This window comes from Stegodyphus dumicola, chromosome 10, assembly GCF_044657685.1.
Source record: "Stegodyphus dumicola isolate Sdum_Otavi_A_Nest chromosome 10, ASM4465768v1".
In the NCBI taxonomy this organism is placed as follows: Eukaryota; Metazoa; Arthropoda; class Arachnida; order Araneae; family Eresidae; genus Stegodyphus; species Stegodyphus dumicola.
The window spans coordinates 160,760,973-160,785,501 of NC_140777.1; the positions used below are offsets into that span (position 1 = coordinate 160,760,973).

Below are 24,529 nucleotides of genomic sequence, written 5' to 3' on the forward strand. Positions count from 1 at the left end.
CTATAACTATTAAAATCTGGGATGACTGACAGAACATCACATAAAAATGCTTTAAAGATAAAATTGTGTAATTTATTCACAACAGTTCAATTTACCCACTTGTAGTTTTATTCACTAATTATTATGCCAACCAATATTGTCAGTATAGTTTTGATAATCAGCATCAATCATTAAAATTGAGATTCATCTCAATTTTAATGTATTATATCCTAGTTTGAAAACACCTTGTCCTCAATTACTCTTGTTATACCATCATACAGATCGCATACCTGCTTATGACTTTAAATGCTTTTAAGTTTATGTTTATGATGGTTATGTTTTTAAGTTTTCACTTGGTTGTCACAAATTAAAACCTGAAAGAGACGAAAATTCATCTAGTTGGATAAATTATATCCTACTATTGCTATTTATAACTATGACTAACCATTTATTCATTTTGTTTTCTACAACTTAGCGATATTGAAAAACCAAATCTGCTTGTTAAATAAGTCCTCACCTTTCAAAAAAGTTATGAGTATGTAGACAAAATAGCTTTCTTCTATATCAAAACACTGCATGATTCCCGTGAAAAATGATTTTTATATAATACAATTTTTCATGCCCTTTATACAATTTCTCGATCTTTTTTTTCTGTGATGGAATTATGATTAACATAAACATAATGGGTGTATTTCAGGATTAATATTATCATCCAGTGAATTCAGCCCCGGATCTGGGGGGGGCAAGCCGGGGTCTGTGCCCTGGGTGGCAACTTCTGAGGGCAGCAAATTCAAGAATGGCGTTGAATTGTATTTGGAATGTTGTCAAATTTTGATGCAACATTAACATCTTTTAAGAATATTTATAATTAATTACTCGAAACCTTTTAATGGAGCAAACAGTTTTAAAAGTAAGCTAAGTACAGCCGAACATGACTCTAAAGATAAGTTCAGGGAGAGGACAATAGAAGGACTCCAGGCGTCACTGAAAAAGTCAAAGGACCCTGTCCCTCTGCCAACCCAACATGTAATTTTATTACTAAGGTACTCCGTAAATGCCTTTGTTTTTCGTCCCTGTAAGTGATGCCTAGAGCAAAGAATCTATATATCTTTCCCTTCAACCTCTTTGCCTAGAGTCCCTCTGTTGTCCTCTCTCCTGGCAGGAATATTCAAATGAAAAGCAGAACGATAGTATAAAGGCGCCTTGTTTTTATACCAACGCCTCTTACGAAATAAATGGAGAAGCATTGTAAATTTTAACTCTTTCCTAACACCCAATACAAATTAACCTTGGACCAATGAAATAATACAAATTAACATTGGACCAATGAAATAATGCAAATTAATATACGTCGAGAATATACAACAGAAATGATTAAGGCATTTTAATTTTTTTGCAGCCAGTCAGCAACCTAGGTTTTTAAAACGTATTTATTATTTTTATAGTTTTTAAAGTTTTTTTAGCTTTTCAATTTAGAAGGTTTTTTTTTTTTTTTTTTTTTTTTTTTTGTTGTCTCATTTTCTTTTAATATGCTTGCTTCTAGTATTCCTCACTATATTTAGCGAGACGCAACCATTTAGTTAGCGCGCGCGCGCGTCCGCAACGCTCTCCTAATAATGTTGAATGTAATTACATCACAGGGTTCATAGCCACATTTTAGTTAAAAAAATAAGCACCTATAAGCAATTTTCAAGCACATTTTAAGAAAAAAAATAAACACCTGTCTAATTACATTATACACAACTGCATAACTTCAAAAATTAGACTTGTAATTTAAAATATGAGAAATGCAGTATTTATTAAGAGAGAATAAGCATTACCTCAACCATGGAAAATAATTACTTTTTTTAAAATTTTAAATAACAGTTCAATTTACAGAACTAGTTTACAGTGAGAGAAAAAAAACTATGCAGAACTAAACTATATTACAAGATTTAATGATGAAATTTCAGTTCAAAATAGAAGAAATAAAAAATAATAAGACATATTTATTCTATTCGCTTGGAACTTAATAATAAATACAATTTATTTTTCCACTCATATTATTATTTAACTAATTTAAATCTAAATTCTGAACATTTTCTAAATTTTCATCATATATCAGTTTTCCCTTAACAGATATTGCAAGCCAAGTAATTTAAGTAAAACACAGGAACATTTCTGAAATCAGAAGACAGAAATTTGCTTCATGCAGTCATCCTTTAGCAGTAAAAGCTTAACTACTCGCATACTTGAAAATTGGCGAATATTCAGACAGTCGAGCGTAACTTGAAAAAGAGGAGTGGAGGGAGGATAGACTGTAGCCGTAATGCTTTTGACATTTCGATATGTGCATCATATAAAAACAAACCAACGGAACAGAAAAATATTCTGCTTAGCAAGCACAGTAAAACTCTTTTAAGTGTTCCTAAAATAAACCAACATCAAAATTAATTACCTCTGCAAAATATCGCAAACGTTATTGCGCAATACGTGCACCGTAATTCTTCCCTACATGATATTACGCAATCGGATTCAACAGCTGCCGGTATTGGGAGAATAAAGAACTAAATAAAGGAAAAGAAAGAGACTTACCAATCTGGGGTGTTTTAGTCCAATTCAATATTGGAAAGTCACACACACACACACAAAAAAAAAAAAAAAAAAAAAAAAAGGTCCGTTGCTTGTTTTGCAGCGAACTGAACGAGATTTTGCGGAGAAATGGAAGAACCTCCCAACCTTCGTACTGTATAATGTATTGGCCAAAAAAATGGAATTATTTTGACTATTCGATTACTTTCCCTTTATTTAAGCCATTCCGAATATTATTAATTAGAAAGCTAATCTGTGTTAAAACACAACCATTTTTGGAAGTTTACAATACTTCAGCAGTTACTGCAACTATGTTATTATAAACATTCATACATATGCTCATAATATAGGCATAACGATCATAATAAACACGAATATGAACTGACCAAGTGGAACGAGAATGCAAATTATTAAGATCTTGATAGAAATTCAAACGTGTGTAGTATTTGGGTGGGAGGAAAAGAATGCCGAATGTACCAGAATTTTCTACTGCTTTTGCAATTCTTTGACCAACAGAACGATGGGCACCTGTCTGTACTCTCCGCGTACACCAAAGGTTATGTTAATGCAGAGAAAGGGGGAAAAGCTATTTCCGGGAGTATGATTCACCATCCGACATTCCATTTTTTATTAGGAAGAAAAGTTGTTTATTTAGTTTCGGCTTTGGTACAGGGAAAAATTGCGCGTTCCTTTAAAAAAAAGCACTAAAAGCAAAAAAAAAAGCACTAAAAACAAAAAAATAAGAGCTTTAAAAAAAAAGTAAGCACCTATAAGGGCCTTCATATCTTATTTTCAAATATAAGGACTTATAAGCACTTATAAGGACCGCTACGAACCCTGCATCAATTTTTTGCTTTTCTTATTAAGGCAAGTTATACAGTCAAAAGTCGTTAATCCGGAATCGTCGGGACTTCGGCGATTCCGGATTATCGATTTTTCCGGATTATAGATCATCAGTTTAAATCTGGTAAAATGGCATGCAGAAATTATAAAATTAAAAATATGAAACCGTAATTTACGAAATAAAGAACAATTATGATCTAAAGTGTATCAAAATTTACAAAAAAAAAAAAAAAAGCTTAGTATTTATTTGTTTACTTTATTAAACATTTTTTTCAATGTAAGTTGTTTAAGTTGCCTCGTTTTTTATGTGATAATACATTCTCTTTAATTCTATAAACAGACATAATTTCTTGGTCAGTTACAAAGTTCCGCTGTTCAAGTCCTATAATTGCTGTGTCGAGAATACCGACTAATTTGTCAATCGAAATTTTTTCGTTTTCAATAACCTCTGTCTCTTTCTTCACTATCGGAAGCGAATTATAATGACGAGGCATTTGATTTAAATCATATCAAAGACGGAGTAAATTGAGATGAAATACTACATTTAGTAAGCAATTATAAGCCAAATAAAATAAAAACATCTGCCCTGAAGATAAGGATAGTGCTGACAGATCAACTTACAATTCATTGCGCGCCGCGGCGTTAAAGATAAACAAAGTTTAGATAAACAAACGTTAAAGTTTAGATAAACAAAGGATATGCCTTTATCCATTTTTTGCAGCAATTCCACTTTTTGTTTAATGGACTCTGAAACATACTTTCGCTTTGTAGATCCTTTACATATTAGTAAATATATATCGGAAATTTCTATTTGACATAATCGAAAGTTCAAGCTTACTTTCCTACCAACTCCACAGCCCTGGTGTTATATTAAGAAAAGATATTTTTTATAACCTGAGGAATTCCAAATTTTGTAGTTAACATAAAAGTTTAGAGTGCTTAAATAAATTTAAATAATAAGGAAGAAATACAAATTTTTATGTTTAAATTTGTACAGAATTTTTGAAGTAGAAAACATGAAAAATGAACAAAGCTTTCACCAAGACCTGAGCTTGGACCTCTTGAATACATGACAAATGTGCTACTGTTACACCACGAAGGCATGCTGGAAGGAGAACATACTTTATATACTCCCCCTTTTAAAGGGCAACTGAGGTTAGAGGACCCAACTGCCAAATCCTGGTGTTGACAAATAATTGTCCACTATATTTTATTTTATTTATTTATTAAGTTTAGGTCACACTGTAGAGTCATTAGGTTACTTTGAAGCAGGATATGTTAAAAATGCACAATGCCCTCGCCAGGACAACCTGTCTAATATGCACCGAGCGTGCTACCATGATACCACTAAAGCATGCTGGTGATGATGATTACCATCGTGAACCAATCAGCATGCTGGAAAGGGGAAGTACACTCATGTCCATAAATTAAGGATAATGCAATATCAGGCAAAGAAAGAGTTAGAAGCAAAACAAATTTGACTTATTTATTAAACAAAAGGTAAAGAGCAAAAAAAGATGGTATATGTTTGATATTATTAAAAAAAATTAGTGATTTTTTCTCCCTGGAGCAAATTACAAAAAAAAACCTATTTAGAAAAAACCAATATTATATGGTTGGTATGATTGTTAATACATTGTATGTCTCCCAGACGATGCAATACAGTCCGTACAACGCCTAGGCATGCTGAGTATCAAAGAAACTTTGAAGGAAATTTTAACTAATTTATCTTTTATTAAAACTTTAAGTGAAACATGAGCAAACAGTTATCTACAATCCATCAGGTAAATCAATCAAATTCAAATTTTACTGAGCCTCAGGTATGAAATGATTTTCAAACCAATCGTACATTAATGCTTGTGTCATCCGTGCTCTTTTATTTGCATGATATATAATGGAAAAAACTTTATTCATTTAAATGCTCGAAGTCGTATATTTTTTCCGATTACACTTGTGCATTCCTGAAACATTTGCACCGGCTAAAATTGTTAGTCAAGCTTTGAAATCTTTGACAACAGTTGGAGCCTTTTCTGTACCAAGGTATTTCACAAGGTATTTCACAGGTTACCAAGGTATTTCACAGTACATATTGCCAAAAAAGAGCAGTTACATCAGTGTTGTAAATTTGTCCTGAAGATAACGTTTCAAAGTTCAATGAATTCATCTGCAAACAGATCAGCAGCTTCAGCATCTCTGCCAGCTAAAGCTTTTTCAAATGAAATTTTTAATTGCATTATACCATAACGATTTTAAAATTTGGTTATTCAGGCTATCAAATATGTGCATTCACTTTTTAAGTTCATTTCTTCATGAAATATTTTGGCTTGAGCCATTAGCATTGGACCCGTCAATGGCATGCCCTCGCTGTGTCTCTCTCCAATCATTCAATCATTACTTTGTCATGATCGTCACTTTTAGCTCAGTGAATAATTTTTCTGTTATTCACTGTGAGTGGGATGTCGTAATCCACAAAAAAAAAAAAAAATTCAAAAAGTTCCTTTTTCTGTTATGTCATATGCAGTTGACATTCCAGCACAATACTCCTCGCATAATTTTTAGATGGAATATACCTATATTCATTTTTTGCAGCAATTTCAGTTTTTGTTTAATGGACATTGAAATATGCTTTCACTTTGTAGATTCTGTTGCAGCTCAAGAATTAGAAACTCTTTTCGACATAATCGACAGTTCAAATTTTAGTTTTCATAAAATTGCTGTAATTATGACAGCCTGCAAAATTATAATAAGCTGGATCAAATCAGAAAGTTAATAAACAGCACAATCTGCTGTATTAACTGAAATTCTTTGGAACAGTTAAGTATAATTTTAGCCTAGCTTAAAAGCGTCCGCTATACATGATTGGCTATGTAGCATGCCAATGATATATTCCATTAAATTTTGCCTTCCTTCTATCACACACTGAGACAATTAAGCCTGAATTGTATTAATTTAGTAATTTATTATACTTACATCTAATTCTTTCACATACTTAAGGCTTAAATTAGTCTCGAACAAATCAATTCCCACATATACTTAAGCTTTCTAAGGGCCAGCGATAGATATTTTGCCCCTTGACTTAAACTTATTTCTGATTGACCCTAAAATAAAATATCTCTGAGGGTCCGAAATTCTGCTACCAAACGCATTCTTGAGTTCTAATTTTTGCCGTCCCTTAATTTTGGGTCCCAGTGCTTTCCCTAAATTCTAAGAATTTTATCATCCTTTAATTTTGCTACTCAGTACTTCTCTAAATTCCAAAAATTTAGTCTTCCCTAAAATCTGCCACCCTGTGCGGCCATACGAGATCTGGCACCGGTTCTGGGTTTATATGATTAAAAAAATCAGTTATTCTTAATTAAAATAGCACTAAATGTAATCTTTAGAAAAAAATTCTTTATGCATTGCTGAGTTGCCATGTGTTGATAAACGTACAGTGCTGAAAGCAAAATATAATAATTAATAATTCACCAGGTTGGCATCAGGGATATAAAATATTAGTACAATACAAAGTCTTTAATCTGGACTCGAAGGGACTTCGGCGATTCTGGATTAGGGGTTTTTCCGGATTATAGATCATCAATTTAAATCTGGTAAGATAGCATGCAGAAATTATAAAATTAAAAATATGAAACCATAATTTAGGAAATAAAGAACAATTATGATCTAAAGGGTATCAAAATTTACAAAAAAAAAAAAAAAGCTTAGTATTTATTTGTTTACTTTATTAAACATTTTTTTCAATGTAAGTTGTTTAAGTTGCCTCGTTTTTTATGTGATAATACATTCTCTTTAATTCTATAAACAGACATAATTTCTTGGTCAGTTACAAAGTTGTGCTGTTCAATTCGTATAATTCCTGTGTCGAGAATACTGACTAATTTGTCAATCGAAATTTTTTCGTTTTCAATAACCTCTGTCACTTTCTTCGCTACTGGAAGCGAATTATAATGATGAGGCATTTGATTTAAATCATATCAAAGACGGAGTACATCGAGATGAAATACTACATTTAGTAAGCAATTATAAGCCAAATAAAATAAAAACATCTGCCCTGAAGATAAGGATAGTGCTGACAGATCAACTTCCAATTCATTGCGCGCGCCGTGGGGTTAAAGATAAACAAAGTTTAAATAAACAAACGTTAAAGTTTAGATAAACAAAGGATATGCCTTTATCCATTTTTTGCAGCAATTCCTCTTTTTGTTTAATGGATTCCGAAACATACTTTCACTTTGTAGATCCTTTACATATTAGTAAATATATATTGGAAATTCTATTTGACATAATCAAAAGTTCAAGCTTACTTTTATAAAATTGCTCTAATAGTCTGCAAAAAATAATAAGCCAGATCCAATTCGAAGATTAAGGAACAACGCAATCTGCAACATTAACTGAAATAGATAATTAGAGCTTAGCTTACACCGTCCGTTATACATTAAACGCGCATTCATAAACGTATTTTGCGCACGCGCACACGCAAATTCGCAGCCGTAAAGGTCTTATATGCGCAGAAAGTTTGTAGCTTTGAGGTCCGAATTAACGACTTTTGACTGTATTACACACTTATTTTTTTCGTTGCATATGAAACAATTGTCATATCCTTTTGAAAACCAAACAGTGAACTGTCGACATCTCGTGTTGTTGATGGCTGAAATTCGTTTGGAATTTCCTTTTTATTTTTTTTTTCAGCCTGCCCACAAGTGTTATACCTTTGGTAAGAAGATATTGAGCTAGCTGGTAGCTTGTATACCAATTATCGGTCGTCAGGTTTCGGTTGGAACCTTCGTACGCATCAATTAGCCTTTTGACAATGTCAATACTTGAATTGGAAGCCTCGTAAGGTCCTGAGGGTTGATTGACACAATAAATTTCAAGCTTCAATGTATAAAACATTTGTGAGTCAACAACTACAAAAATTTTCAGACCGTGCTTCACGGGCTTGTTTGGGATGAATTGAATAAAAGAGCGTCTCCCGCGAAAGGGTTCCAACTTCTCATCGATTGTGAGTTCGTCACCTGGTGTATAAAGGTTTTGACAGTTCTGACTGAAAGATTCAAAAAATTCTCTTAGTGCAGCAAGCTTATCAGTTTTTCTTCGCACATACCTTGTGCCTTTATCGTCGAATAGAATAGCAGCACATAGGTTTCTGAATCGCTTGAGACCCATGACCCCTTGGAAAATTTCAATTCCAGTACCGTTTTGCCCATGCTTCCTCCGAATTGAGTTGTGACATTTTTTTGCACCCTAATAAGAATAAAATTCCTAAAAAGGCCAAAATTTCTGCTCTATTAGTATCACACACGCTTTGAGATGTTTTGGAGACCATTTGCAGTCCTGTTACATTTGAGATAAATATTTGTATATTGTATGATAGCATCAATCATATTTGTATTTATGATTTTCTGAAAAGCCATAAAGCTCATCATTTATATCGTCATAAGTTTTGGCACTTAGGAATATTTTTTTCATCAAATTTTTTTTTAGGCATTCTGGCGAATTTGCTCTTGAGGGGAACTTTATTCCACTTATAAGTTTCCTTTTCTTCTTTCAGAAACTTTTCTCCAACTCTCTTCTTTTTGTAAATTGTTTTTACAAAAAAGCCCCCATATTTTAAATCACTCATGTCATTTTCAACATCACTAAAATCGTCATTTGTTGGGGAAACATCATTTGAGGAAGGAAAATGAGCATGTTTAGAAACGTTTTCCCTCAATTTCTGAGCCACTTTCGTGATCAGAATGTTTGATGATTTCCGAATCATCCACATCAGATTCGTTATCCAAATTGTCGAAGTCTTCATCAACTGAGACTTCTTCTAAAATGCACAAATAATCTTCAGGAGGTGCAATATTTTTTCTGCATATACTTGGAGGAGCGGTGTACTGCGTTCGTCTGCGTGACATATTCACAATAACTGCTTTCGGAAAGAAGGCGAAAACCAGACTGACCAAAAATACCAGATGCATTGCACTCATGGAATGTTTCTAGGTGGGTAGAGGGAAAGGAGGAAGCTCAGGAAGGGGTTGTCTAAAAATTACAGCCCAAAAGATGGCATTAGGTACTCTGTATGCTGGTTCCTCCATTGCAGGGTTAAAGTAATATACAATCTGCCTACTTCTATTACTGGCCCTACTTCAAACAATGACTATTTTAACTAATTTTTTAATAAAATGTTTGAATATTCTATATTCCTATTACATAAGGAATATAATTCAGTGCATTGAACACTTAACACAGGTCCATTTCCAATCTATGATCCATTTCTTAAAAATAGAGGTTTAATAACATATGAATACAAGCTTTTGCTTAAATATTTAATAATGACAGTTTTAGATGATTAGCTTTTTGTTTTATGTTATATTCAAAATTGAAATCTAAAAATAAATCTGAAATAGTAATAAAAAATTAATAGCTGAATAAAAAGCCATCATTTACACTATGTTAACTCATGAATGGCACAGCTTTTTTGATCTGGTCATGAAGAATTGTATTTAAACAATTATTATCTAAATTTGCATAATTACTTATTCTAGTCTGTTTTCATAAACTTCCATTTATTAAGATTATATTTACATCATCAAAGAAACAAAATGAAGCCATGCCACTTAAGCTTTAAGGTAATTATGCAAGGTTAAAATTCTATACATCAGAAGAAAATTATAGAATTTTTTCCCTCTTTTTAAAGCAGCATAGAAAATAAAATAAATTTTCATTTATACTTCAGTTATACAGTTTCAGTTATACAAATCACTGTTTGATAAAGAATGCCAAATATCAGAATATGGATCTCGGCTCACTTAAAAACATCTTAATGATTATTTAGAAAAAGAAACATTATTCTATGCTCTAAAAATTAAATAAAATACCAAACTTATTTAATTTGATAAAAAATAATTTTATTAAATTTACTTGTGATCTATTTTGTGCAAACATATTGCATTGATTTCAAACATTTTCATGCTGCATTAACCTTTTATAGCATACTTTTTTAGCTTACAATTTGAACATTTTGTCTTCAGAAATAAAGGAAGTGCCCACCACATTATAGTTATGAATGTGATCTACAAAACAAAATGGTAGGGGATCACTGTTTCAAGATTTATCTAATCTTTCATGAATTATAAAGATGCTCATATATTGTCAGAGATATCAATGATGATGTTACTTTTAGTTTCAAAATGAGAGTAAAATATGATATGCACTGTTGTTTCTAAAATCAAAACACTTGATAAATTTTTTTCAGTATGATTCGTATATCTTTTCTACAAGTATAAACTTGTAGAAAAAATATACAAATCTCTACATCACATCATCTGCAAGTACAAGATGGTAATATCTACAAGTACAAATTTGTAGGTGGAAAAGTCACTGTATCATGTTCTAAGCTTAAAACACATCTGCATCCCCCTTCTGAGTTGAAAAAAAAATTCATTATGAGAGTCTGCATATTAAAATCTGAATTTAAAATATGCTCAAAAACACAAAATACATATACGAGCAAAATACAAATATGTAGCGAAATACAAAATACATAGGAAAATCTTACACATAAAAAAATATTTTTCATGACAACTGTTATACATTAAATAAATAATTTTTTAAAAATGCACAAATCTATGCACCTTTTAAACATTAAATCACAGCTTCCATGTATGCACTCTAAAGAAAACAATTAGAATATAAATAATACATTTTGAAAACTCTCAAAGAAAATCTTTCAGATGAGTTTTTGAGTTCACTGTAATTGTGTACAGCATCAATTCAATTTCAACCAATAAAATATTTGAACTCAAAGCATATTTCAATACTCAGTTATAAAAGAGAAGTATATAGTTATACTTTTATTAAAGCATGAAGTTAAAACAAACTAAAAAATCATATATATGAATAAATCTTTAAAAAATCATTTTAACATTTTAAATATATACAGTCAAAAGTCTTTAATCCGGACTCGTTGGGACTTCGGCGATTCCGTATTATCAGTTTTTCCGGATTATAGATCATTAATTTAAATCTGGTAAGATGGCATGCAGAAATTATAAAATTAAAAATATGAAACTGTAATTTATGAAATAAAGAGCAATTATGATCTAAAGGGTGTCAAAATATACAAAAAAAGCTTAATATTTATTTGTTTATTTTATTAAACATTTCTTTCAACACGCTCATGCGTAAAGCATACATTAAGCATAGTCAAAATTAGAAAACTGCAGCCAGAAAACTATTTGATGTGTATTCGTGATATTTATAATGATGAGGAATTTGATTTAAATCATATCAAAGACGGAGTACATCGAGATGAAATACTACATTTAGTAAGTAATTGTACGCCGAATAAAATAAAAACGTCTTCCCTGAAGATAAGGATAGTGCTGACAGATCAACTTCCAGTTCACTGCGTGTCGCGACGTCGCCCCTCCCCACAGAGCAGCGTGAAATTGATAAACAGATTTCGGAATGGTTAGAGAAACAAAGGATATGCCTTTATCTATTTTTTGAAGCAATTCCACTTTTTGTTTGATGGACATCAAAACATGCTTTCGCTTTGTAGATCCTTTGGCCGCTGCAGAATTGGAAACTCTTTTTGACATAATCGAAAGTTCAAGCTTACTTTTATAAAATTGCTCTAACAGTCTGCAAAAAATAATAAGCCGGATCCAGTTCAAAGATTAAGGAACAACCCAATCTGAAACATTAACAGAAATAGATAATTAGATAATTTTAGCTTAGCTTATACCGTCCGTTATACATTAAACGCTCATGCGTAAACATATTATGTGCATGCGTAAAGGTATTATGTGTATGCGAGAATGCATTATGCGTTGATGCATGCGCAGAAAGTTTGTAGCTTTGAGGTCCGGATTATAGATCATTCTGGATTATGGAAGTCCGGATTAAAGACTTTTGACTGTATCTTTTTATAAATTTATGATATTTGAAGAATTATAATACAGTCTTTAAAAACATAAGTGCTATAATGTCTATTAAATATCAGATTATTTTTAATACACATCATATGGTAGCTAAACTATTTAACACTTTTATTTACCTGACTTATCCATCATTTCAGTAATAGGAGGTAAAACAGGAAGATGAATATTTTGAAGAAAATAAACCACTAATAAGGAAAAGGAATAACTATTGAACCTTTCAATATCTCCAACAAATCCTCCATATTTTCCCCAATAACGAATTAGCTTAGCTAAAGGTCCAAATCTTTCATCTAAATGATGTAAAAGGTGCAACAGTCTTGTATTAAGTAAAGAAAACCTGCAACATATAACCAACATATATTTTTTAAAACAGTTTACAATAACCTTGGAAGACTTACTTTCTTTTGTTCAATGTAACTTTTTTTTTTTTTTTTTTTGGCCTGCACAAAGTTTTTAAAATATATAAAACATCTACATTTACCTAGCTATATATACATAAATCTCTATTTTGAAAAAAAGCAAATTAAATTACACAATTCTGCACTCAAGGGCATAATATATGACATTAGAAACATCTTTTATTAATTACAGTAATGCTGTAAATGCTTATAAGAATTATCATTTAGACATGCACTGATGAGACAAAATATTATGACCATCTCCACATTTTTCAATGAATTCATCTGGATGATGAGGAGGGCAAGTAAGTGGGAATGGTATTTAAAACTGCTGGCTGGAGAAGGTAAAGAATCATTCTTGCACTTACTTTTGTGAGTGATGGGAAAGACTGCTGATCTAAGAGAATTTGATAGAGGGCAGTTTGTAATGGCTCGGAAACTTGGAACAAGTATCTCCAAAACTGCACAAGGTAGGTTGTTCATAATCTGCCATTGCTGGTATTTATGCAAAATGAATCAATGATGGTGAAACCAGGAATAGATTCTAAGGTGTTGGATGTCTATGCATCATCAAAGAAAAAATGGATGCTGGAAATTGTTCCACTTGGTATAGCAAAATCAGCATCAGATAGTGTCTCATCTTACAACCCAATACAGTGCAGGTCCAAGTGCAAGTGTTTCAAAACACACAAATCAGTGGACACTGCACAGCAGACGTCTTACACATGTGCCTTTGTTGAATAAGCTTCATTGTCAACTACACCTATAGTGGGTTCAGGAACATCAAGACTGGACAACGGATAAGTGGAAGCAGGTATTTGATCAGCTAAATCAAGATTTCTCACTCATTACATCAATGGTTCTGTCAGGATATGCCATTTTCCAGGTGAACAGTTGCTGCATCCTGTACAGCAGGTCCCACACAGGCTGGCGGTTGTGGTATTACGCTTTAGGGGATGTTCTCATGGGCAGCTCTGGGGCCCTTAATTGTCGTAGAACAGATCATGAAAGCTGCAGACTGTTTGAACATAACTGCAGATCAGTTGCACCCTTACATGGTGTCTTTTCCCACCTGAAAATGAAACCATCCAGCAGGACAATGCCATATGTCACAGGGATTGAATTGTGTTGGAGTGGTTTGAGGAGCATAAGGATGAACTCCAGTTAATATCCTGGTTACATAACTCACTGGATCTTAGCCTGATAGAACACATTTGGGATGTAATGGAGTGAGAGCTCAGAGATCAAACACCAACATGTCAGAATGTCTTGGCTTTGCATGACTGCTGCTTAGACATTTGATACAACCTGTGTCCAGTCATCTACCAAGAACTTGTAGCATGCTCGGGTGAGTTGCAATTGTTTTGCTGGCCAAAGGTCATGCAATGCATTATTGAGTAGGTGGTCATTATGTTTTGGCTCTTCAGTGTAAGTTACATGCATTTTTACTTATATCCATTAAATATATTGCTGAAAAAAGGAACAGATTTGAGTTATTAAAAAATACATTTATTTCTTTCAAAGGGCTCAGTTTTTAATAAGCAACAGAAACTTGCAGATCTGTGGTTGTACTCATATGTTTTTGAAAATTAACTCATGTGCTTACATCCTGCATACAACATTCAGGAAATTCCTTATTTGCTAGGCTGCATGAAGTATAAATGGCAAGGTAACAAATATGTACAATGTAATATAATGTTGTGTATAACAGGCCAAAATATTTAGAAAGGCTTTGTTAAAACTGTTTGGAATGCCAAAACAAATATGAGAACCAATTTCAGGTTTTCAAAATGGTATTAAAATTTCATATATGCACATATACTTAATTTTTTTTTTCATGTAATCATAAAATAATGCCCAATGTACTCAGAAAACTTTGATTTTAATCAAGTTAGTATCAATATGTGTTAATTAATAATATAACATGCTGTTGCTTTTTGTTCAGATATGTCAGTTTGTTCAAATAAGTAACGATATGAAATTTAAAGATGTTGGCAATTTTATTTACTTTCCGCAGAAGGAATATTTTGGATTTTAAACAATAAGATTAACTGCTTTTTATAAAAGAAAATATCCAAATTGTTAACTTAAATATATTTTTTTAAAAAACTGACTAAATAATCTGCAGTTTTACTGACTCACATCTGTTACTCTCATTTTTCAATCATTAATACTACTATGAATAATATTAATCTTTAATTAAGTTCCTTTTGGTAGACAAATAAATGATGTGAATAGAATTAAATAAATATTTTAGCATTTATACCAATTAAGAAATTTGATATAAACACAAATTATTACTTAATTCAGTGCCAGCAAAACTCTAAAACCATGTACGAGAGAAAGTTGCAAAATAAGTTTTGTCTTCTCTTATTTTTTACCGAGAAATTGTAAGCAATGGGGCAAACAAGAGTTTGTGGTTTTATGGTTATTCTTCCACCATTTGGTAGCATATGATCTATATAGTGCAGATGACATTACTGTAATTATAGCAGAAATTTTGAACTGGTGGGGGGCATTCTATGGCCGACAGATATGGACAGAAGACTTTAGCAATCATAGACAGAGGAGGAGCTTATGACAGATCAGGTGCTGAAATCCATATCCAACTCACAGAAATGCTATGGTCCAAGCACCATGTTAAAGCAAATCATCAGTAAAGCAGAGGAAATGATTCCAGCAATGAAATCCTGCATGCAGGATATGCATTTTTTTCAACAAGGGTTTTTTAACTTGTTTGGCATTATGACGAATGCACAATATCTCTGATGATCATGTAGGAAAAAAACAATGAAACCTTATTATGCTAAAAATTGAATGTTTATCTTAAAAAACTGCCAGTAACAGTGTAGATAACCTTATTTTTCAACTCCCCTCATATAGAACATATATTATTTAACAATATGCAATAAATTACAGTAATTTGGGCTATTATACCTTCTGACCTTTTTAAATGATAAATTAACATGTAAACAAATTCTAGGCCAGTATTTCAAACAATGTTCTTAAAGAACTTATTTATATCCACTGGACAGAAAATTTTTAGTTACTACAGTATGCATACATAAACAGCTAGCAGTATTTTGTATATTTTAAATTACCATTTTTGTTACCATTAGCATATGCATTATTAGCACACTGTGTTGTGTGGAAAAGTTTAACTGTGCTAATGCATTTAAATTAATTGTGTGTTATGGTTTTTATTTAATCGAAATGAATTGAACAAGATTAGCAAGAGCAGTTTAAAAGCTTTTGTTATATTATTTTCAGTTTTTATTATTAGCAATCATGACTGGAGTTAAAAGAGAAGAGGGAGTTTCTCCCCCTAAACATCTGAACTGGAATTGGGGATTAAATAACATGGTCAGTGTTCTCCAAATGGAATTTCTCAGCGGAGCTATGAATAAGATTACAATGAGAAGAGAGCAGTTTAAAGTTACACTGTCACTCCACTTTTGTTGTTTTGAGATCAGAAAGCTTCAGTTTGTAAAATAAATTGCGCTTTTGAAGTTACAGAAACCAGAAGGGACATTGTAAACTTTGTAACATGATGATAAACAGAAAAGTGAAGAGTTTTTAATAGCTGGCAATTAATGACAGAAACTAAAAATTCCCACTTTGAAGGATAAGGGGATCAACTTCTGCTCTTACATGTTTGGTGATTCAATGTTTGCAAGTGGTCAAGATGAACTGTTAAAAAGCAGTTTTGTTTGGATTAGTACGTGCAATTTTTTTTTTTTTTTTTTTGTGTGTGTGTGGTGCATTGGTCAAGCATTCAGCCTATAATATTTTATGAGCATTGAGAACAAGTTATCCTCGAACTTTGTGTTAGACTAGAAATCAGATTTGGTTTCACTGCTGATGAGTTAAGAAAGAAAAAAAAGAGGAGGGATGAACTGCACACTGTCAGCTTGCCTGTGCAAGTGGAATGAGTCCCCATTTCTCCAGTTAAGGTTGAAATAACCACAGAATTCTCGGCACCTTTGAGGAGCTGCCTTGGAGGTCAAGCTGGATGGCTTATTTCCATGTAGCTGTACGGATTAAAAATTCATTGCATTCTTACAAATCAATGTACAAGACATCATTTCAGTAGAAGATTTCAATGGCTCCTGAAGTATTACTATGCAAGTAGATTAGAATATAGCTGTTAATACTTCCCATCAAGACTTTGTAGTTCTGATTCTAGCCAGATTTTTAAGACAAGAACTTGAATGATGATTACATGCACATTAGAAAAATGGACTAGTATTCTCACCACTGTGAGTTGTTTCTTATTTATACTTTGATACCACTGTGTGTTATACAGGGCTGTGGAGTCAGGAGTCGGAGTCAGAATCATGGAGTCGAAATCGGAGTCGGGCAGATTTTGAGGTAAAATGAGTCGGAGCTGGAGTCGCTAAAAACAGGTCGACTCCGACTACAGGTTTCATTGGACAGTTTTAATTTGAAATGAATTAAGAAAAATTAATGCCAAGCTCAGTTATTATTTTCATTTATGAATTGTATACATTAATAAATAGTTATTTTCTATTTTATTGACCTACTAATAAATAAATATAAGGGGGAGGAGGATGGATGTGATATTTGCCATTAGTGATTAAACTGATTCACTTAGTAACAAATCTCACTGATAAATTTAGGTAAGCAGCAATAACAGCAAGAACTCCTAAAATTGATGCCATTCTTAGGAAGCGAGCAGGAAAAGGAGCAATTATTGATCAAACAATGCGATAAAGAAGACATATTTGATGATAAAGAGGTTTTTAGAATTATGAACTTTTTCAGGAGATGTAGATAACCCTAATGTTTGACTAACAGAAAGACAGTGGAATGATCTTGCAGAATTGGAAACTCTTCTTGCTATACCGTATATAGCCACAAAAAAGCTGCAATCTGAAGAACTGACAAGAGGTGAGAATGGGATGTTTGTTCTTTCTGAAATGAATGGTTTATTGCAGAAGAAATCATTTCTTCAATGAAGAAAAGACAAACTAGTTTGCTAGACAATGAGATCTTGCTGGGTTCAATATATGAAGATTCGAAACACCGAAATTTTCTTGGATGATGAACAAATTAAAAAGGCAAAGAAAGTCATCTATGAACTTTCATTAAAAATAAAATTATTCTCAGAACAATTGGAGAATTTGAATAAGGACAGTCAAACTGCAGACATTGCAGTTGAGTCTCTATCATCCTTTTCCATTGATGAATTAGATTTTGAGAAATATTTTTGGATAATATTGAAAAGGCTAAGGGAAAGCGAATGAAAATAAAAACAAAGAGCCTTTAGATATAAAAATGAAAAAATACAAACAAGATTTCTACATAGCCTTTGAAGAAATAGAGAAATATGATTGCGCTTGCAAGACACCTCTTTTAGAAGTTCTAAAAATCTACCCTGAAAAGTTAAAAGAAGTAACCCTAACAGTAACAGCTCTTCCTCCTACTCAAGTTAGTGTGGAAAGACCAACAAAGAAAATCTTGTGGAAGCAATACTGTTTCTTAGAAATAACTAATGCCAGTTTTTCCATTTCATAAGAAGTGCTAATTAATATAAATAATTTGTTGTGCCATCATTTTTTTTTTTTTTTTTCTGTAGCATCTATTAGTTCTTTTATATTAAAAAAAATAAGCTGTAACCCATGTGTATATGTTTACATATATATATATATATATATGAGGGAGTCGGAGTCGGTCATTTTTCCTACCAACTCCACAGCCCTGGTGTTATATTAAGAAAAGATATTTTTTATTTTTTTCTCCCTGGAGTAAATTACAAAAAAAAACCTATTTACAAAAAACCAATATTACATGGTTGGTATGATTGTTAATACACTGTATGTCTCCCAGACGATGCAATACAGTCCGTACAACGCCTAGGCATGCTGAGTATCAAAGGAACTTTGAAGGAAAGATTAACTAATTTATCTTTCATTAAAACTTTAAGTGAAATATGAGCAATCAGTTATCTACAATCCATCAGGTAAATCAATCAAATTCAAATTTTACCGAGCCTCGGGTATGAAATGATTTTCAAACCAATCATACATTAACGCTTGTGTCATCCGTGCTCTTTTATTTGCATGATATATAATGGGATAAACTTTATTCATTTAAATGCTCGAGGTTGTATATTTTTTCTGATTACACTTGTGCATTCCTGAAACATTTGCGCTGGCTAAAATTGTTAGTCAAGCTTTGAAATCTTTGACAACAGTTGGAGCCTTTTCTGTACCAAGGTATTTCACAGGTTACCAAGGTATTTCATAGTACATATTGCCAAAAAAGAGCAGTTTCATCAGTGTTGTAAATTTGTCCTGAAGATAACGTTTCAAAGTTCAATGAATTCATCTGCAAACAGATCAGCAGCTTGAGCATCTCTGCCAGCTAAAGCTTTTTCAAATGAAATTTTTAATTGCATTATACCATGACGATTTTAAAATTTGGTTATTCAGGCTATCAAATATGTGCATTCAGTTTTTAAGTTCATTTCTTCATGAAATATTTTGGCTTGAGCCATTAGCAATGGACCCGTCAATGGCATGCCCTCGCTGTGTCTCTCTCCGATCATTCAATCATTACTTTGTCATGATCGTCACTTTTAAGTCAGTGGATAATTTTTCCGTTATTCACTGTGAGTGGGATGTCGTAATCCACAAAAAAAAAAAAAAAAAAAAATTCATAAAGTTCCTTTTTCTGTTATGTCATATGCAGTTGACATTCCAGCACAATACTCCTCGCATAATTTTTAGATGGAATATACCTATATTAATTTTTTGCAGCAATTTCAGTTTTTGTTTAATGGACATTGAAATATGCTTTCACTTTGTAGATCCTGTTGCAGCTCAAGAATTAGAAACTCTTTTCGACATAATCGACAGTTCAAATTTTAGTTTTCATAAAATTGCTGTAATTATAACAGCCTGCAAAATATAATAAGCTGGATCAAATCAGAAAGTTAATAAACAGCACAATCTGCTGTATTAACTGAAATTCTTTGGAACAGTTAAGTATAATTTTAGCCTAGCTTAAAAGCGTCCGCTATACATGATTGGCTATGTAGCATGCCAATGAAATATTCCATTAAATTTTGCCTTCCTTCTATCGCACACTGAGACAATTAAGCCTGAATTGTATTAATTTAGTAATTTATTATACTTACATCTAATTCTTTCACATACTTAAGGCTTAAATTAGTCTCGAATAAATCAATTCCCACATATACTTAAGCTTACTAAGGGCCAGCGATAGATATTTTGCCCCTTGACTTAAACTTATTTCTGATTAACCCTAAAATAAAATATCTCTGAGGGTCTGAAATTCTGCTACCAAACGCATTCTTGAGTTCTAATTTTTGCCGTCCCTTAATTTTGGGTCCCAGTGCTTTCCCTAAATTCTAAAAATTTTATCATCCTTTAATTTTGCTACTCAGTACTTCTCTAAATTCCAAAAATTTAGTCTTCCCTAAAATCTGCCACCCTGTGCGGCCATACGAGATCTGGCACCGGTTCTGGGTTTATATGAATAAAAAAGTCAGTTATTCTTAATTAAAATAGCACTAAATGTATCTTTAGAAAAAAATTCTTTATGCATTGCTGAGTTGCCATGTGTTGAAAAACGTACAGTGCTGAAAGCAAAATATAATAATTAATAATTCGCCAGGTTGGCATCAGGGATATAAAATATTTGTACAATACAAAGTCTTTAATCTGGACTCGTTGGGACTTTGGCGATTCTGGATTAGGGGTTTTTCCGGATTATAGATCATCAATTTAAATCTGGTAAGATAGCATGCAGAAATTATAAAATTAAAAATATGAAACCATAATTTAGGAAATAAAGAACAATTATGATCTAAAGGGTATCAAAATTTACAAAAAAAAAAAAAAAGCTTAGTATTTATTTGTTTACTTTATTAAACATTTCTTTCAATGTAAGTTGTTTAAGTTGCTTCGTTTTATGTGCTAATACTTTCTCTTTAATTCTATAAACAGACATAATTTCTTGCTCAGTTACAAAGTTCTGCTGTTCAAGTCCTGTAATTGCTGTGCTGAAAATACCAACTAACTTGTCAATCGAAATTTTTTCATTTTCACGAACCTCTCTGTCACTTTCTTCATGTCTTTATCCATTTTTTGCAGCAATTCGACTTTTTGTTTGATGGACATCGAAACATGCTTTCGTTTCGTAGATCCTTTGGCAGCTCCAGAATCGGAAACTCTTTTTGACATAATTGAAAGTTCAAGCTTACTTTCTATAACACTGCTCTAACAGTCTGCAAAAAAATAATAAACCGGATCTAATTAAAAGATTAAGGAACAACGCAACATTAACTGAAACAGATAATTAGATAATTTTAGCCTAGCTTATACTGCCTGTTATACATTAAATGCGCATGCGTAAACATATTATGTGCATGCGTAAATGCATATGCGCAGAAAGTTTGTAGCTTTGAGGTTCAGATTATAGATCATTCTGGATTATGGAAGTCCGGATTAAAGACTTTTGACTGTATCTTTTTATAAATTTATGATATTTGAAGAATTATAATACAGTCTTTAAAAACATAAGTGCTATAATGGCTATTAAATATCAGATTATTTTTAATACACATCATATGGTAGCTAAACTATTTAACACTTTTATTTACCTGACTTATCCATCATTTCAGTAATAGGAGGTAAAACAGGAAGATGAGTATTTTGAAGAAAATAAACCACTAATAATGAAAAGGAATAACTATTGAACCTTTCAATATCTCCAACAAATCCTCCATATTTTCCCCCAATAACGGATTAGCTTAGCTAAAGGTCCAAATCTTTCATCTAAATGATGTAAAAGCTGCAACAGTCTTGTATTAAGTAAAGAAAACCTGCAACATATAACCAACATATTTGTTTAATTTTTATTTTTTTATCTAATAGCTTAATTTATATTAAATGACTATTGCAGTGAATTCTGCCCCCCCCCCTTTTTGAAAAGTTACATGTAATTAATTGCAAGTAAATGAGGAGACAGTTATTTTTATTTTCCAAAGAAAACTACTCTAAATTATTTTCTGAACTAATTTCTGTTAAAACTAAATGTAGTACACCTTTAGATCATATATGATTAAAACATTTTGACATTTTAAAAATTAATGATGAAGAGATGTAAATTGCATTAAAACCAGAAGAAATAAATACAGGGTATTATGTTACCAATCTGGACGGTACAGTGGTTAGGAAAGCCTACTGTGGTACCGAAGGACCTGGATTCAAATCGTGGAGAAGACATGAATGTTTGTAAATGTATAGTGTCCATGCGACTAGGGGCACTATAAATATGTGAGCCAAAAGCCCTCTCATGTAGTTTGGTTGAGAGAGAGAGAGGGATGGAAGACCCCCGAACCACCCCTGGGGTGCTCTATCAAAATTGGGGCAGAAAATAAAAGTCCAACCTCTCTTTGGAGTAGGCTCTGGCAACCATTCTTCCATGTAATATGGACATGACAACAATGATTTATTCAGTATACCACCAGAAACTTGTGTCAGAATATGCCATGGAGGAAGAACATGTAAGTTTGAAGAATTGATTTGTGATTTAAATTCATCATCAAAGACTGCATTTATTTGTTAGCTAAATCATTTAATTCTGCTTCCCAAACAACATTACTAAATGCTTGGTGTAATGTATAGCCATCTTCTCTGTTGATTGAAATTCAGAACGATGACAGTGAATTTTCAGGGTTTTAGGGTCAGTGCAGCAAGGGTTAAAGCAAAAGAATTGCTTTTATATTCGAAAGAGAGAATAAACAAGGAGCTTTCAAAGAAGAAGATATTGGTGAATGGATGATGCGTTCAGATGAGCCAACAATGGCACATCAGATGATCGATGATGAAATCATTGGCTCAGTTTTGAACTCGCCACAAGAAAATGATTCCAACATCAACACAGATAGTGAATTTGATTGAAGTGAGAAAATATCTTCTAATGAAGGTTTGAAACATGGTGAAATATACCTAAAATTTTTAGAACAGAGTTGTGTCACAGAGAAAGAGATTATGACTCTACATAATTTACAAAAAAAAAAAAAAAAAAAAAATGCTCTGGAGCACCCTAAAGTTTTAAAACAAACCTCTATCAGAAAAATGTTTGAAACATGTAAAAAAAAAATATATTTTATGCTTCATTAATAGCCCTTATTTTAATATGTCTTTATTGTATACAGCCTTAATGGTTTTAAATATCCCTATAATTACTAATATAAATGAATAATATAATACAGTACAGAAAAGGAAGTCTGAAATCTGGACGTCCATTATCCGGAATGATCTAAAATCTGGACCTCAAAGCCTGAAACATTTTTTTTAATTAATGCTTTATGCATGTGCATTTGATTTTTTCTTCCATAATAAAACATGTGGAGATTTTCAACTCTTAATTTCACTTAGGCACTAAATAAAATTAAATAAAATACCTCATTATGGAAAAACAAACACGTAAGCATAAATTTGTGTGATTAATTTCGCTCCGTAGCTGAGTATCTACTTGGCATACATCTCAAACCGAAACATTCACCTATTTTATATCCCTGACGCCGACCTGGTGAGTCATTATTTATTATATTTTGCTTTCATAACCGCATGTTTATCAATACATGACAGCTTCGGTAATAACTCATGCTGTGATGTCAACTTTTTTTTTATATTAGTAATTGAATAACACAAATATGGCACCCTTTTATGCTAACATTACACTTGGCAATGATTTTAGATTTTTAAATGCTCTAAGAAATGTTGACGAGGAAAACTTCACAAAAATTTCTTTTCATATGCTAAAAATAGATTTTGTTAATGAAACTCATAGACCAAAAGATTACATTTAGTGCTCATTTAATTAAGATAACTGATATGTTATTAACCATAAACCCAGAAGCAGCGGCAGAATATGTCAACATTGGACGGAAGAATTTAGGGAAGACGAAATTTTTGGAATTTGGGGAAGCACCGAGCGGCAAAATTAAGGGATGAGAAGTATTTAGGATTTAGGGAAAGCAGTGGGATCCAAAGTTTAGGCACAATGAAAATTTAGAACTTAGGAAAGTGCTTTGTAGCAGAATTTAGGACCCGTAGAGACTGCTTCAGGCAGTATTTAGCGTCGGCCCTAGATAAAGCCTTAAGTATATGTGGGAGTTTATTTATTCAGGACTCAGATTAGTTTTAAGAATGTGCAAGAAATAAATGTAGGTATAGTAAATAACTAAACTAATACAATTCAGGCTTAATTCAGTACGCAATAGGAGCAAGACAAAATTTAGCAAAACAACTTAGCTTTCGTTGCGAATCTTGTGATACACAGCCAGTAATGTATAACAGACACTATTAAGTTAGGCTAAAATTATCTTTACTGATTCTAAGGCATTTCAATTAATGTAGTAGACTGAGCTGTTCCCTGATCTTCTAATTTGATGCAACTTATTATTTTTTGCAGACTGTTATTTTTATGGCAATTTTATAAAAACTAAGCTTGAACTTTTTATTATATCGAAAAGAGATTCCAATTCTGGAGTTGCCAAAAGATCTACAAAGCAAAACCATGTTTCGATGTCCATTAAACAAAAAGTGGAATAGCTGCAAAAGATGGATAAAGGCATATTCGTCTCAAAATTATGCGAGGAGTATGGCATTGGAAAGTCCACGGTATATGACAAAACAAAAAAGAAAAAGGAACTTTTTGAATTTTTTGTGGAAGCATCTTAAACAAATGACATTGAAAGAAATGTTTAATAAAGTAAACAAATAAATATTAAGCTTTCTTTTGTAA

The 24,529-nt window shown here is 32.3% G+C and overlaps 1 protein-coding gene across 1 annotated transcript in view; it reads right to left on the bottom strand.

Moving 5' to 3' along the window:
* The window catches only part of LOC118191706 (speckle targeted PIP5K1A-regulated poly(A) polymerase-like), a 74,222-nt gene that overhangs the window by 22,620 nt on the left and 27,073 nt on the right, over positions 1–24,529 (bottom strand). The window contains exon 5 of the mRNA XM_035362543.2: positions 12,443–12,663. Coding sequence (XP_035218434.1) covers positions 12,443–12,663 — 221 coding nt within the window. The remainder of the gene's footprint in view (positions 1–12,442; positions 12,664–24,529) is intronic.